Source organism: Chiloscyllium plagiosum, unplaced genomic scaffold (assembly GCF_037043375.1).
Source record: "Chiloscyllium plagiosum isolate Xiang-an unplaced genomic scaffold, Cpla_swu_hap1 HiC_scaffold_35, whole genome shotgun sequence".
Classification (NCBI taxonomy): domain Eukaryota; kingdom Metazoa; phylum Chordata; class Chondrichthyes; order Orectolobiformes; family Hemiscylliidae; genus Chiloscyllium; species Chiloscyllium plagiosum.
The window spans coordinates 2,892,051-2,909,857 of NW_028270173.1; the positions used below are offsets into that span (position 1 = coordinate 2,892,051).

The 17,807-nt window shown below is 42.8% G+C and overlaps 1 protein-coding gene across 6 annotated transcripts in view; it reads right to left on the minus strand.

Annotated features, from left to right (window-relative positions):
• Positions 1 to 17,807, minus strand: part of LOC122541479 (cell adhesion molecule CEACAM6-like) — a 166,308-nt gene that overhangs the window by 110,479 nt on the left and 38,022 nt on the right. For all 6 annotated transcript variants that reach the window (XM_087979107.1, XM_087979106.1, XM_087979109.1 and 3 more), the window contains exon 3: positions 3,498 to 3,797. In XM_087979107.1, coding sequence (XP_087835233.1) covers positions 3,498 to 3,797 — 300 coding nt within the window. The remainder of the gene's footprint in view (positions 1 to 3,497; positions 3,798 to 17,807) is intronic.

Genomic DNA, 17,807 nt, shown 5'->3' on the forward strand with positions numbered 1-17,807 from the left:
AATAATAGGCCACTAAGGGCTGTATAAATCAACTTCTATCGAATAGTCTCAGCCCAGTCTCTGTACTAGCACCACACCGAGCAGCAGTAAAGTGGAGAAAAGCTGAAGTTGACCATATAAAGAAAAGGAACACAACCAACACCTCGCTTCATCCCTGAGTGAAGAATTTTGACCCAGTATTTCCTTCTGTGAGAAGTGAGAGAATGGTAGAGTAAAGCAGAAGTTGTGAGGAGAGCTATAGATGGAGAGAGGGAAAGGGAGATACAATGAGATGGAGAAAGGAAGAGGGAAAAATAAGTGTGAGAGGCTGGAAGGATACAGGAAAATATCAAGTGGAAAACAGAATCGGTAAGAGAGGGAGAGACAGGAATAAGTAAGACAGGGAATGTGCGATAGAGGAAATTGTAGAGGGGACATGAATATCTCTAGATTTCCTCAAAGCACTCCATTGAGAAAATGGGAAACCTCCAGGATTGCTGCAACAGTTTTTTAACTCATTTTGTCAGATAAATGCCCAGCATTTATTGCCCATCCCTCGCTGCCTTTGAGAAGGTGGTGGTGAGCTGCCTTTTTGAACTGCTCCAGTCCATTTGCTATAGGAGATCCACAATGCTCTTAGGGAGGGAATTCCAGGATTTTGACCCAGCAACATTGAAGAAATGGCAATAAATTTCCAAGTCAGGATGGAGAGTGGCTTGGAAGGGAACTTGAAGGTAGTAGTGTTCCCATGTATCTGCTGCCCTTGTCCTTCTAAATGGAAGTGGTTGTGGGTTTGAAAGGTACTGTCTGCAAAGTTTGATGAATTTCTGCAGTGCATCTTGTAGATAGTACACACTACTGTTACTGAGTGTCAGGAATGGAAGGAGTGGACGCTTGTGGATGTGGTGCCAATTAAGCACGCTGCTTTGTTATGGATGGTGTCAAGCTTCTTGGGTGTTGTTGGAGCCATCCAGGCAAGTGGGCAATATTTCATCACACTCCTGGCTTAAGTCTTGTAAATGGTGGACAAGTTTTGGGGAGTCAAGAGGTGAGTTACTCGTCGCAGTGTTCTTAGAGTCTGACCTGCTCCTGTAGCCACTGTGTTTATATGGTGAGTCCAATTGGTCAATGATAATCGCCAGAATATTGACAGTGAAGACTAACACGTGATTGTGCTGGGAAGTGATGCTGACTGTGGTGAACAGCCACCCAGTACTCATGGTGCACAACAACAACTTATACTCATGTAACATCTTTAACATAATAAAATATCTCAAGGCATTTCACAGAGACATCAAACATAACATCAGAACAAACTGCATGAGGAGATGTTTGGATGGATGAGCGAAAGCTTGTTCAAAGTGGATAGTTATAAGATGTTCTTGTCGGAGGAAAGTGAGGGGGAGGTGGAGAGGAGTAGAGAAGGAATTCCAGATAGCTTAAGGCATGGCCATCAATGATGCAACAATAAAATTGAGGGATTGACGAGAGGGCAGAATTAGCGGTTTGTAGATATTGCAAAGGGATGCAGGGATGGAGGAGCTTGCAGAGATAGGAAATATCAAAGCCACAGAGTGATTTGAAAACAAAGATAAGAATTTTAAAATTGAGGAGGCAATGGTGTTGAATGAATGCAGGGACATGGACAGCAGAGTTTGAGATGACCTTGTTTCCAGAGGGTGAATTAGGGAAGTTGGTCAGGAGTGAGTTGGAATAGCCAGACATGGAGCTAACAGAACATGGATGGGATGAGCTGAGGCAAGATGAAAGTCAGTTGATGTTACTGAGATGGTAATTGATGGTCTTATTGAAGGTGCCAGTGTGTGGTTAAAACTCATTCTGGCAACAGGCATTCACTATCGAGACACAAAAAATATCACATCAAGAACTGATAAATCAGGAGCTGAAAGGGTGAGAGGAGCTTTTTTTAATTCATTTGTGGGACTTGGGTGTCACTGGCTGGCAGTATTAATAACACATCCATATTTGCCCTTGAGAAGGTAGTGGTGAGCTACCTTCTTGAATTGCTGCAATACACTTGCTGTGAATTGACCCACAATGCCAGAAGGGAGGGAATTCCAGGATTTTGACTCAACGACTGTGAAGACACAGTGGTATATTTCCAAGTCAAGGTTGTGAGTGGCTTGGAGGGGAACTTGCAGGTGTTGTTGTTCCCAAATACCTGCTGCCCTTGTCCTTCTAGATGGAAGTGGTCGTGGGTTTGGAAGGGTCAAGATTAGAGTACTGCTGGAAAAGCACAGCATGTGAGGCAACATCCGCGGAGCAGGAAAATCGACATCTCGGGCAAAAGCCCTTCATAAGGTATGAGGCTGAGAGCCTCCGGGATGGAGAGATAAATGGGAGGGGTGGGGGTGGGCAGAAGGTAGCTGAGAGTGCAATAGGTGGATGGAGATGGGGGTAAAAGAGATAGGTTGGAGAGGAAGGTTTCCTCTCCTCTCCAACCTATCACCTTTACCCCCATCTCCATCCACCTATTGAACTCTCAGCTACCTTCTCCTCAGCCCTACCTCCTCCCATTTATCTCTCCACACCCAAGGCTCCTAGCTTCATTGCTCGAAACACCAATTTCCCTGCTCCTCGGATGCTGCCCAACCTGCTGTGCTTTTCCAGCAGTACTCTAGTCTTGACTCTAATCTCCAGCATCTGCAGTACCCACTTTCATCTGGAGGTTTTGGAAGGTGCTATCTAAGGATTTTTGATGAATTTCTGCAGTGCATCTTATAGATAGTACACGCTGCTGCTACTGAGCACCGGTTGTGGAGGGATTGTAGATGTGGTGCCAATTAAGCAGGTTACTTTGTCCTGGATAGTGTCAAGCTTCTTGAGTGTTGTTCGAGCTGCACCCATCCAGGTAAATGGAGAGTATTCCATCACACTCCTGACTTGTGCCTTGAGGATGGTGGATAGACTTTGTGGTGTCAGGTGGTGAGTTACTGCAGTATCCCTAGTCTCTGACCTGCTCTTGTAACCACTGTGTTTATGTGGTGAGTCCAGTTGAGTTCCTGCTCAATGGTAACCCCCAAGCATGTTGACAGTGGGGGATTCAGTGATTATGATACCATGACAGCAATTGCTTAAAATAATTGCAATTATAAGGGTAAGGTCCTGAGGAATTTAGTAGAACCAAAGGCCATTTTATATCTTAGGATGTTTCTGCTGAGATCAAAGGTGGAATGTTTCCCAGGGAGATGGATAGAGTGCGTGATAAGGGAGTAGAGTTTATGACGGGGCTGAAGACAATAACTTCAGTCTTCCCAATGTTTAATTCAAGGAAACTTATGCTAATCCAATACTGGATATGGGATAAGAAACCTGAGCATGGAGAGTGCAAGTGAAGGGTTGCTGCTGGTGGTATTTATGCAGCAGGTAAAGAATATCTCTCAGTTAGACTTCTATCCCTCTGTGCAGCAAATTACTTCAGAACAGATAAAGTAAAAAGAGACAAATCTTATTTAATTCAAGAAACATAATCAAATAGGCAATATGACTGTGCTTACTGAACACGTGGAGTGTCACTTCATTTATGACGCGAGCAAATCGACGGCTAATTAAATTGTAGATACCGCTGTCAGGTTCCTGTACATTCTGCAGTACAAAGGAGAAGTCTAGTGCTTCATACTGAATTCGATTTTTGTACTTCTTTCTGACTTCAACATTGGTTTTAGAATCTTTGGTAAACACTACAATGTCTGAACGTATGTGGTCAGAGAAAACCCAAACTACTCTTCTATAGTTTTGGGGATTATCTGGTCCTGGGAATTTAACATCACTTCCTGCAGCAGCATTAATGACTTTTCCTGGAACAGAGAGAAAATACGTTCGAGAGAATCATTGAAGAAACACCAGCACAGACTGGACAGGTCTCAGGAACTGCTGTTGAGACAGCACAGATCCTGACCCTGTCCCCATCACATTCCTAAAACCAGATAAACACTTGCTCTGACAGAATCCGAAATGGACTGACAAGACACGAACATTTTGAGCTGTATGTATTTTGAGTACAGGAGCAAGGAAGCCTTCTTGCAGCTGTACATGATCTTGAAGAGACCATGCCTGCAGTGGAATATGCGGTTTTAGTCTCCTTACTTAAGTAAAGATACACTAAAAGGAGAGATGCAAATGTTCACTACATCAATTCCTGGGATGGCAGGTTTGTCCTTTGATGAGAGGTTTGTTTGATTGGGCCTAAGTTCAATGGAGTTGAGAAGAATGAGCGTTGTGATGAAGCTGCTCCTTTAACAAGGTTATGCAGTCCTTGGCGTTTTTTTCAGAGGTTGTAAACAACACAGGCTCTGAAAGTCTGGGGGTTGAAGGGTTTTAAGGCCACTTGGTTTACAGAAAACAGATACTGCATCAGGTAGAAGGCTTTCAAGTTAAAAAAAAACTTGCCAGTTCTCCCAGCTCAGTTTTTCTCTGATTTGGTTTCTTTGTAGCAGTGTGTGTGTGAATGAAGGCTTCTGGAACCGGGTCCCAGCTGGTTTTCTCTCTCTCTGACTTCTATCCTGAAAACATTTGTGTTTGATTTTACCTTTTGTGCCAAGGGGTGTTTATGGGGATTGGAACAGCATCCTTAAGTGGAATGATCTGTTGGGTTTATGGATTGGATAAGTTATTTGGTATTCAGTTTACTGTTCTTGGTGTTTCATTCAGTAATCTTGTAAATAAATTGTTTTAACACTAAGTGGTTTGACCAGCTGATTCTCTCCTGGAACTCTTCCATTTCTTTCCTTTTTCATTTATCTAAGTTAAGACTAAGTTAAGCTTCAGATTAAAAATGGCAGGAGATCTGTGAACCATGTTATGCTCCTCTTACTCTATGTGGGATTTCAGGGACACAGCTGACTCCTTCACGTGCAGGAAGTGTGTCCAGCTGCAGCTCTTGTTAGACTGCATGACAGCTCTGCAGCTGCGGATGGATTCTCACTTTGGAGCAGACGCGATGCTGAGGGGGTCGTGGAGAGCAAGTATAGTGAATTGGTCACATCGCAGATTAGGGTTGCAGAGGGAGAAAGAGAATGAATGACCAAAAGGCAGAGAAAGAGCAGGAAGGCAGTGCAGGTGTCCTCTGCAGTCATCTTCAAATCAGGACTACCTGTTGAGGGAGATGGCTCACTTGGGGAAGGCAACAGTAACCAGGTTCATGGCAATGTGGCTGGCTCTGCTGTTCAGAAAGGGGTGGGGCAAAACAATGGAAGGGCTATAGTCATAGGGGATTCAATTGGAAGGGGAGTAGATAGTTGGCTCTGTGGTCGAAAACGAGACTCGTGAATGGTATGTTGCCTCCTTGAAGCATGGGTCAGGGATGCCTCAGATTGGCTGCAGAACATTCTGAATAGAGAGAGTGAACAGCCTGTTGTGGTGCATAAAGGTACCAATGATATAGGTATACAACAGGATAAGGGCCAACAAGTAGAATTTAGGGAGTTAGGTGCTGAGTTAATGAGTAGGACCTCAGAGGTAGTAATCTCAGGATTGCTACCAATGCCACGTGCTCGTCAGAGTTGAAATGAAAGAATATGCAGAATGAATGTGTGGCTTGAGAGATGGTGCAGGAGGGAAGGGTTCAGATTTTTGGGACATTGGGATCGGTTCTGGGGGAGATGGGACTATTACAAACTGGACAGTCTACACCTGGGCCGGTCAGGAACCAATGTCCTTGAGGGTGCTTTTGCTAATGCTGTTGGGGATGGTTTAAACAAATGCGTTAGAGGGATGGAAACCAAATGAGAGGTTAGTGGACAGTAAAGAGGTAGTAACTAAAGCCTGCAAAAAACTAGAGAATGACGTAAGCATGAATAAGGGGAATAGGGGCAGGCAATACATGATGAACGCTGAGGGACTGGTGGTCTGAGATGCATTTGTACTAATGCAAAAAGTTTAGTAGGTAAGGCAGATGAACTAAGAGCTTGGATTAGTATCTGAGAGTATGATGTTATTGCTATTACTGAGACTTGGCTGAAGGAAAGGCATAATTGGCAACTAAATATCCCAGGATATCGATGCTTCAGGCGGGATAGAGAGGAAGGTAAAAGGGGTGGAGGAGTTGTATTACTGGTCAGAAAGGATATCACAGCTGTGCTGAAGGAAGGTACTATGGAAGACTCGAGCAGTGAGGCAAGATGGACAGACCTCAGAAATAGGAAGGGTGCGGTAACAAGGTTGGGGCTGTATTACAGGCCTCCCAAAAGCAAGTGTGAGATAGAGGTACAAATATGTAAACAAACTATGGAAAGATGTAGAAGCAACAGGGTGATGGGGAAATGAGATTTTAGTTTTCCCAACATTGACTGGGAGTCACTTAGTGTGAAAGGTCTCGATGGAGCAGAATTTATAAGGAGCATCCAGGAGGGTTTTCCAGAGCAGTATGAAAATAGTCCAACTCGGGAAGGAGCCATACTGGACCTGATGTTGGAGAATAAGCCCTGCCAGGTGCTTTAAGTTTCAGTAGGGGATTACTTTGGGAATAGTGATCACAATTTCGTAAGTTTTAGGAGACTCATTGACAAAGACAAGAGTGGTCCTAAATGAAGAATGCTAAAATTGGGGGAAGGCCAACAATACCAAAATTTGGCAGGAGCAGGGGAATGCGGATTGGGAGCAGCTATTTGAAGGTAAGATCCACATTTGATATGTGGAAGGTTTTTAAAGAGAGGTTGATTAGAGTGCAGAACAGACATGTCCCTGTGAAAATGACGGACAGAAATGGCAACATTAGGGAAGCATGAGTGACAGGTGAAATTGTGAGACTAGCTCAGAGGAAAAAGGAAGCATGAATAAGGTCTAGGTGACTAAAGACAAACAAATGCGAGGTCTTGCACTTTGGAAAAAAGAATACAAGCATGGACTACTTTCTAAACGGTGAGAAAATTCGTAAAGCCAAACTACAGAGGGATCTGGGAGTGCTAGTTGAGGATTCTCTAAAGGTAAACATGCAGGTTGAGTCCGTGATTAAGAAAGCGAATGCAATGTTGTCAATTATCTCGAGGGTTGGAATATAAAAGCACTGTTGTGCTGCTGAGACTTTATAAGGCTCTGGTTAGGCCCCATTTGGAGTACTATGTCCAGTTTTGGTCCCCACACCTCAGGAAGGACATACTGGCACTGGAGCGTGTCCAGTGGAGATTCACACGGATGATCCCTGGAATGGTAGGTCTAACATATGAGGAACGGCTGAGGATCCTGGGATTGTATTCATTGGAGTTTAGAAGATTAAGGGGAGATCTAATAGAAACTTACAAGATAATACATGGCTTGGAGAGGGTGGACGCTAGGAAATTGTTTCCATTAGGTGAGGAGACTAGGACCCGTGGACACAGCCTTAGAATTAGAGGGAGTAAATTCAGAACAGAAATGCGGAGACATTTCTTCAGCCAGAGAGTGGTGGGCCTGTGGAATTCATTGCCACAGAGTGCAGTGGAGGCTGGGACGCTAAATGTCTTCCAGGCAGAGATTGATAAATTCTTGATGTCACAAGGAATTAAGGGCTACGGGGAGAATGCGGATAAGTGGAGTTGAAATGCCCATGATTGAATGGCGGAGTGGACTCGATGGGCCGAATGGCCTTACTTCCGCTCCTATATCTTATGGTCTTATAAAGCTTTAGAAGAATATCAGGAATGTAGGGCCAATCTGAAATGAGGAATTAAGAGGGCTGAAAGGGATCATGCAATATCTTTAGCCAACAGCATTAAAGAAAATCCCAAAGCCTTTAATTTGTATATAAAGGATAAGAGAGTAACTGGAGAAAGGTTCGGCCCACACAAGCACAAAGGAGGAAGGTTATGCATGGAGTCAGAGAAAATGGGTGAGATTCTTAATGAGTACATTGCATCAATATTCACCGAAGACAGGGACATGATGGATATTGATGTTAGGGATAGATGTTTGATTACTCTAGGTCAAGTCAGCATAAGGAGGGAGGAAGAATTGGATATTCTAAAAGGCATTAAGGTAGACAAGTCCCCATGTCCAGATGGGATCTATCCTGGGTTACTGAGTAAAGCGAGAGAGGAAATAGCTGGGGCCTCAACAGATATCCTTGCAGCATCCTTGAACACGGGTGAGGTCACGGAGGACTGGAGAATTGTTAATCTTGTCCCCTTGTTTGAGATCATCCAGGTAATTATAGACCGGTGAGCCTGACGTCAATGGTAGGGAAGCTGCTGGAGAAGATACTGAGGGATAGGATCCATTTACATTTGGAAGACAATAGGCTTATCAGTGATAGGCAGCATAGTTTTGTGCGGAGAAGGTCATGTCTTACCAACTTAATAGAATTCGTTGAGGAAGTGACAAAGTTGATTGATGAGGAAGGGCTGTAGATGTCATATGCATGGACTTCAGTAAGGCGTTTGATAAGGTTCTCCATAGTAGGCTGACGGAGGTGAAGTTGCATGGGGTCCAGGGTGTACTAGCCAGATGGATAGAGAACTGGCAGGGCAACAGGACACAGAGAGTAGTAGTGGAAGAGAGTTTCTCAAAATGGAGACCCAGTGGTGTTCCACAGGTTTCGTGCTGGAACCACTGTTGGTTGTGATTTACATATATGATTTGGAGGAAGGTATAAATGGCCTGGTTAGCAAGTTTGCAGATAACATTAAGATTGGTGAAGTATCAGATAGTGAAGGGGACTGTCAGAGAATACAACAGAATATAGATAGATTGCAGAGAAATGGCAGGTGGAGTTCAATCTGGGCAAATGCGAGGTGATGCAATTGAACAGCAAGCTATACAGTAAATGGAAAAGTCCTGGGGAAAATTGATGTACAGTGAGATCTGGGCTATTGGGTCCATTGTACCCTGAAGGGGGCAATGCAGGTCAGAGTAGTCAAGAAGGCATATGGCATGCTTTCCTTCAATGGACGAGGTACTGAGTACAAGAGTTGGCAGGTCACATTACAGTTGTATAAGACTTTGGTTCGGCCACACTTGAAATACAGTTCTTTTCGCCGCATTACCAAAAGTATGTGGATGCTGTGGAGAGGATACAGAGGCGGTTTACTAGGATATTGCCTGATATGGCGGGCACTGGGTACGAAGAGAGGTTGAGTAGATTAGAACTATTTTCATTAGAAAGACGAAAATTGAGGCGGGACCTGATTGAGATCTATAAAATCATGAGAGGTACAGACAGGGTGGACAGTAGGAAGATTTTTCCCAGTTTTGGGGACTCAATCATGAGGGGTCAGGAGTTCAAAGTAAGAGGGAAAAGTTTAGGGGAGATATGCGTGGAAAGTTCTGCACACAGAGGGTGGTGGGTACCTGGAACACATTGCCAGCGGAGGTGATAGAGGCAGTGGAGGTGGTAGAGCTCGACAGTGTCATTTAATATGGATCTAGACAGATACATGAATGGGCAGAGAGCAGAGGGATATAGACCCTGAGAAAATAGGTGAGAGGTTTAGATTGAGGATCTGGATCGGCACAGGCTTGGAGGGCTGAAGGACCTGTTCCTTTGCTGTAACTTTCTTTGTTCTTTGTTATACCCACTTTACACCTGCTTAAAACAACTATAAAAGTTGGGTCTGGGCTACCTTCTTTAAAAGTTTTGAGGGGTCTGGTCTGGTCCATATGAGATTGGGAACTCGTCTGGGGTTTTTTCTGGGATTAGTTGTTGGACTTGAAGGCAGCGATTGGTAGGTAGGTGTGAGTGTCTTTTAGTCCAATTGTTGATTTGGTTGGTTTAGACACCGCTTGGGATAGCAATTGCTCTTTCAGTCACCAAGAGTTTCCCGAGGGTGGAGGAAGTGACTTTGGGGGGTTTTACAAAAGGTGATTAAGGCCAAGATGCTGGAATTAGCAGACAAGCTGGAGCTGGAGCTGCCTCCTTCCGTGAGGAAAGAAGATAGTTACAGCAGTAGCTCAGCATTTAAATTTGCTGAATACACCATCAGAATTTTGAGACTTGACTAAAATTCAATTGAAAATGAAGCAAACTGGGTTAGAGGCAAAAGACAAGGAATTATGATTAAAAGCAGAGAGAAAACGAGAGTGAGTTTAAACTTTGGAAATTAGCACTTAGGAAAGTCAGCTTAAAAGGATGGAGATGAAGACTGAAGATAAGCTTAGTGTGAAAAAGAGTGAAGATGAGCAAACCTATGGTATTCAAAAGCGTGGTGAGAAACTGTTTAAATATATTCAAGCATTGCCTAGATTTGCTGACAAAGATGTGGAAGCCTTTTTATCTCATCTGAAAAAGTAGCTAAACCAATGCGGTGGCCAGTGATTATGTGGGTTTTGTTGATCCAAATGAAACTTGTAGGTAGAACTAATGAGGTATTCGCATCACTATCAGAGGAGGGATCTGGGGCATATGAGGAGGTGATGGAAGCCATCTTGAGTACACATGGGCTTCTGCCAGAAGCCGACAGAAAACGTTTCAGGAATCTAAGGAGGCACCCTGGTCAAAACTACATTGAGTTTGACAGGATCAAACAAAGTAATTTTATTTGGTGTTTAAGAGCATTAAAAAAAAACAAACCTATGATGCTCTTAAAGAGACAATTATTTTGAAGGAGTTCAAAACTTCACTTCCTGAAGTCGGAAGAACACATGTGGAAGAGCAGAGAGTTAAAATGGCAAGACCAACAGCTGAAATGGCTGATTATGACGTTGGTCCATGAAATAGAGTGTGGCTTCCAGAATCAATTTCAATCCATGAGGGATAGAAACTGTGGAAAAGAGAAATCCTCACGTGGAAAGGGAAAGATAGATCTATGAAGATTATAAGGATAACTTCCCACAGAGTAAAAAGGAAACCCTTGAAGGGGACAGAGAAGTTAAAAAGCTCCGGTGTTTTCACTGCAATAAAATAGGCTACGTGAAATCACAGTGTTGGTGGGTTAGGAGAAGCATTGAGAAGCCAGATGTAGGAAAACAGGATAAGCCAGTGAATTTTGGTGGAGTAGTAACAGAAAGCACAGTGGAGGCTACAAAGCTGCATCAGAACGTACAAGCTGGTCAGAGGTTGGTTAAGGAGGAAGTGCCAGATCTTCTTAAACCATATATCTGCGAAGGTAAAGTTTATTCGCATAGGCCAGGAGCAGCAGGTAAAGAAGTTAAAATATTAAGAAACACAGGATGTTCTCAGTTTGTGATTCTGAAATATGAGGAGATATGTACTTGTAAAGGACGATTGCCAGAAAAAGTGCTAGTAACGGAAATTCACGGTGAGACAAGAAGCACTCAATTATGTAAAGTGAGATTAGAGTGTCCAGAGAAGAGTGGAGAACTCGTAGCAGGTGTACTGGACAAACCTGCAGCTCCAGGAATAGAGTTTGCCCTTGCTAATTATATAGCTCATTCACCAACAGGAGTGCTGCCTACTGTAGTTGAAAAGCCAGTGGAAACCTAGGCAACTACAGCAGGACACATATCCTGGAATTTTTCCTGACTGTGGTAACGAGGTCACAAAGTCACCAGCTGAAACAGGAGAGATCAAAGAGTACGGATAAGAGAGTTGAAGTGGACTTAGCAGAGGCCCTGTTTGATCAGATGGTTGACACAAACCAGGAGCAAATAGATGACAATGCAGACATCTTTGGCTCAGATAAATTAACTTACTTACAGCAGTGTGTGTATTTGGCAATTGTATCAAAAGGTATACACAGATAAGGAATCCAAATGTATGCCTGAATGTCATTACCTTAAAAATGACGTCTTAATGAGGAAATAGAAACCATTCCATTTTAACGCAGATGAGAAATGGGCAGAAGTTCAACAAGTCGTATTGCCGGTTGCTTATAGAATGGAGGTGTTGTGACAGGCGCATGAGCCACCACAAGAAGGTCATTTAGGAGTGAGAAAAACTCAAGCTAAAATACCAAAATGTTTTTACTGGCCCTGGACTGCACAAGGATGCAGTTGAATATTGCCAGAAATGTCATACATGTCAGGTAATTGGAAAACCACAGGCAGTAATAAAGCCTGCACCTTTAATACCTATTCCTGCATATGAGGAACCTTTTACAAGAGTCTTAATTGATTGCATAGGTCCCCTGCCTCAAACAAAAAGTGGGAATCAGTATTTGTTAACAATGATGGATGCATCGACTAGATTTCCAGAGGCATCCCATTACACAATATCACAGCTAAAAGCATTGTCCAGGAATTACTCAAAGTTTTCACTAGATACGGATTTCTGACAAACATACAATCAGATCAAGGGTCAAACTCACAGCAAAATATCAAAGGAAGTTATGGACAGTTTAGGAATACAACAATTCAAATCTACTGCATACCACCCAGAATCGCATGGAGTGCTAGAAAGATGGCATCAGATGTTAAATACCATGCTGAGGGCTTACAGTCAAGACTATCCAGATAATTGGGATAAGGGAATTCCGTTTGATATTTTTTGTGATCAGAGATGCACAAAATGAAACGACCAAATTCAGTTCATTTGAATTAGCTTTTGGGCATGAAGTGAGAGAACCATTAAAATTGATTAATGGGAAATTGATAAGTCAGAATTCACAGACCACACATTTGGACGATGTGTCAAATTTTACTGAAAAATTAAATACAACTGGGGAGTTGACTAGACAGCATTTAAAAGTATCAGCATACAGTGAAACAGGAGGCAGTCAAGAAATCGAATATTTGCAATTTTACTATTGGGGATAAGGTATTAGTGTTACTTCCCGTGACTGGTGAACCTTTAAACATAAGGTTTAGTGGACCTTATCGAATTAAAAGGAAATGGAGAGAGGTGAACTACTTGATAGGAACTCCAGACAGAAAGAAATCTCACAGAGTGTGTCATGTGAATATGTTCAAAAGGTATTTTGACAGGGAAGGAAAGTAAGAGGCGGATGTGTTCTTGATTACAACACAGAGGGAAGAACCAAATACAGAGGATTCTGAATTGGACATTCCTCAAATTAAATTGGACAATGAGGAAGTTGTCAAAAATTGGGATAAATTATTGCATGACCTTCCTGAGGAAAATCAAAATGACCTGAAAGAGATATTACTATCACATGGGGAGATATGTGGAAATAAACTGGAAAATACTAACCTAATTATGCATCTTGTAGATATAGGAGATGCTGTTCCAATTAAGCAACCAATTATAGGCATAATCCTCTAAAGCTGGCACAGGTTCTAAAGGAGATTGAACACATGCTCCAAGGCAAGATAATCAAAGTGAGCTACAGTGACAGAAGCTCACCCATAGTCATGGTGCCAAAACCAGATGGTACCCAACAGTTATGTGTGGACTATCGCAAAGTCAGTGCAGTTACAAAGTCTGATGCATATCTGATTCCACATTTGGAAGACTGTGTTGAGAAGGTGGGACAAGCAACTTATATTTCTAAGATGGACTTGCTCAGAGGATACTGGCAGGTATCTTTGTCAGAAAGAGCAAAGGCAATTTTGGCTTTGGTTATGCCAAGTGGACTATATCAGTTTAAAGTCATGCCATTTGGCGTGAAAAATACGCCAGTCACATTTCAGAGAATAACCAATAAGGTCATTGCCAGATTACCTAACTATGTCGCTTATATAGATGATCTGGTGATTATTAGTCACACTGGAAGGAATATTTACAACATTTATCAGACTTGTTTGATCGACTTCAGAAGGCAGGCTTGGTGATAAATCTGGCTAAAGGTGAATTTGCCAAAGCCTAAGTCATTTTCCTGGGCCATGTTATTGGACACGAACAAATGACCCCACTGGATGCGAAAACAAAGATAATTGGGAAGTTTCCCATACTATTGACAAAAAGCAGTACTATGGTTCCTGGGATTTAATGGATTTTATTGAAAACTTACACCAAATTTTAGCAGTGTGGCTGCTCCACTCACTGAACTGCTAAAGACAGGCAAGATGTTTCAGTGGACAGCGGACTGTCAGAAGGCATTTGACAGTCTGAAAGCTGAGTTAACCACTGCCAAGTATTAGCCACACTTAATTACACAAAGCCATTCAAGGTGGATATCGATGCAAGTGACATGGGTGTCAGTGCTGTGCTTGCAAGAAGATGGCGAGAAGCTAGAAAGATCTATCAGACATTTCTCCAGGAAGTTGAACTTTCATCAGCAGAAATATTCAATGGTTGAGAAGGAGACTTTGAGCTTGGTGTTGGCATTACAACATTTCAGTGTTTATGTTACAGTAACACATCTGAGACAATCATATAGACTAATCATAACCCATTGAAGTTTGTGGAGAAATATAAGGTCATAAATGTCATACTGTTTAGATGGAGCTTGTTGTTACAGCCATTATGTTTGAAAATTGTGCATGTGGCATGACGATAAAACGTGATTGCCAACACATTGTTGAGACTCAAATGAGACACAAAGGTGTTTGGTGGCAGTACAACAGATTGTGGCGGAATGTAGTTGTGCATGTTTGCATCTTTATAGGCAGTGTAATATATATGTGTGTTTTAGAGTACTAACCAATTTTTTAAAGGGGTTTTAAAACGAAGGCATCTTTGGATGTTGATGGGTTTTCTATAAAGGAGGGAGGTGTGAACGAAACTGCTCCTTTAACAAGATCATGCAGTCCTTGGCTTATTCTTTCAGAGAACACAGGCTCCGAAAGTCTGAGGTTGAAGGGCTTTACAGCCAATTTGTTTAGATGAGGAGGTTGAGGGTGGGTTAGTAAATTTGCAGATGTCACAAAGGTTGGAGATGCCATTGATGGTATTGAGGGCTATTGCAGGCTGCAATGTGACATAGACAGGATGCAGAGCTGGGCTGAGAAACAGCAGATGGAGTTCAAACTGAATAAATGTGAAGTGATGCATTTTGGAAGGTTGAACTTGAATGCTAAATATAGGATTAAAGACAGGATTCTTTGCAGTGTGGAGGAACAGATGGATCTTGGTGTTCAAGTACATAGATCCCTCAAAGTTGCCACCCAAGTGGATAGGGTTGTTAAGAAAGCATATGGTGTTTTGGCTTTCATTAACAGTGGGATCGAGTTTAAGAGCCCAGGGAAAAGACCTTGCATATTGACCCTATCCATGCCCCTCATTATTTTATAAACCTCTAGAAGGTCACCCCTCAGCCTCTAACACTCCAGGAAAAATAGTCCCATCTATTCAGCCTCTCCCTATAGTTCACACCCTCCAACTTTGGCAACATCCGTGCAAATCTTTTCTGAACTCTTTCAAGTTTCACAACATTCTTCCTACAGCAGAGAGACCAGAATTGCACGCAATACTTCAAAGGTTGCCGAACCAATGTCCTGTATATCCGCAATATGACCTCCCAATTCCTATACTCAATGCACTGACCAATAAAGGTAAACATATCAAACAACTTCTTCACTATCCTAATAGGGCTGTTAAGAAGACATAGTAACTTTGAATAGTAGAGGGATTGAGTTTCGGAACCATCCAGTCATGCTGCAGCTGTACAAAGCTCTGGTGCGGCCGCATTTGGATTATTGCGTGCAGTTCTGGTCACCACATTATAGGAAGGATGTGGAAGCTTTGGAAAGGGTTCAGAGGAGATTTACTAGGATGTTGCCTTGTATGGAGGGAAGGTCTTTGGATTAAAGATTGAGGGATTTGATGCTGTTTTCATTGGAGAGAAGAAGACTGAATTGAGACATATAAGATAATCAGAGGGTTAGATCAGGTGGACAGTGAGAGCCTTTTTCCAAGGATGGTGATGGATAGCACAAGGGGGCATAGCTTCAAATTGAGGAGTGATAGATACAGGAACGATGTCAGAGATAGTTTCTTTACTCAGAGAATAGTAGGGTCGATTCGCCAACTTTACAGGCATTTAAATGATCATTGGATAGACATATGGACAAGAATGGAATAGAGTAGGTTAGATGGGCTTCAGATTGATTTCACAGGGCAGTGCAACATTGAGAGCGCTGTAAAGTTCGAAGTTCTATGACTCCAATTTCAAGGAACTGTGAAAGTGCATTCCAAAGTCTCTCAGGACCTTACCATTAAATGTATTAGTCCTGCCCTGATTTGCCTTTCATTTATCTAAATTAAACGCCACCTACCATTCCTCAGCCCATTGGCCTACCTGATCAAAATCCTGTTGTACTGTGAGGTAAGATTCTTCACTGGCCACTGCACCTCTAATTTTAGTGTCATCTGCAAATTTACTAACCATACCTCTATATTCACACCCAAATCATTTGTATAAATGACAGAAAGCAGTGGACCCAGTACTGATTCTTGTGGCACACTATTGGTCTCGGGCCTCCAGTCTGAAAAGCAACTCTCCATCACCACCCTCTGTCTTCTACCTTCGAGCCAATTCTGTATCCAATTAGCTAATTTAGATTTCCTTTCAGTGTGGAAACAGGCCCTTCAGCCCAACAAGTTCACACCAACTCTCTGGTGAGCAACCTACCCAGATCCATTCCCCTACATTTACCCCTTCACCTAACACTATGGGCAATTTAGCATGGCCAATTCACCTAACCTGCACATTTTTTTGTTGTGGGAGGAAACCGGAGCACCAGGAGGAAACCCACGCAGAGAATGTGCAAACTCCACACAGACAGTTGCCTGAGGTGGGAATTGAACCCGGGTCTCTGGCGCTGTGAGGCAGCAGTGCTAACCACTGTGCCAACGTGTATTTCATGTGGCCTAACCTTGCTAACCAGTCTACCATGAGGAACCTTGTCGAGTGCATTACTGATGTCCATATAGATCATATCCACCCCTCTGCCCTCATCAAACCACTTCATTACCTCTTCAAGAAACTCAATTAAATTAGTGAAGCACAATTTTCTCATCTTCAGACTAGCCACATAACAGCCTTCTGCACTTAATATTGAATTCAACACCTTCACATTGTGAATTGACTCCTAGTTTTTCCCTTTCTTTTAGCTTTACTTATTACATTTTCTGTCACCATATTCTTCCACACTGCTTCTGTTCTTTCTAGTCTGGCAGTTGGACACACCATTGTTCTGCCATTCTCACATTCTGATCACTTAATCTGAACAATCAACATCTTTTCTCACCATACACTCCCCTATAACATAAATTCTGCCCCTTCTACACTTCACTTCAGCTCTGAAGAAGAGTCATCTAGACTTGAAATGTCAGCTTGCTCTCTCTCTCCATAGAAGCTGCCAGACGTGCTGTGATCTCCAGCATTTTTTGTTTTCAGTACAGATTTCATCACCTGCAGTAATTTGTTCCTACAATGTGTTGAAGATTAGTGGGAAACCAAAGGATTGGGAAGCCTTTAAAAACTAGCAGAGGAAAACTAAAAGAGCATTTGCAGGGGTGGGCACGACAGGAGGGACGGTAAAGATGAAATATGGAAAAGAAAACTGAAATAACTTTTTTTTAGATATTGAAACAGTAACAGAGAAGGAAGAGTGAACATTAGACTGCTTGAAAATGAGGCTGGAAAGTGGTAATGTGGAACAAAGAAATGGGGTAGGGGAGATTCATTGCATTAGTCTTTAAAGTGGGAGACACCACTAGCATATCATGAGGGTCAGGGGCAGAGGTGAGTGTAGGGACCATCACTAAGGAGAAAGTGCTGGAGGTGCTGAAAGGTCTGTAGGTGAATAAATCACCCAAATCAAATGGACTACATACCAGAGTTCTGAAAGGGATAGCTGAGAATATTGTAAAGGCATTGGTGGTGGTCTTTCAGGAAGAATAAGGGGAGACAGTAGGCTAGTGGTATCGCTAGACTATTAATCCTGAAAGGAGAAAGTGAGGAGAAAGGATAAAGTGTCCCCCTTAGTCCAAGAACTCCCCACCTACGTTCGGGACACCACCCATGCCCTCCACCTCCTCCATGATTTTCGCTTCCCCGGTCCCCAACGCCTCATCTTCACCATGGACATCCAGT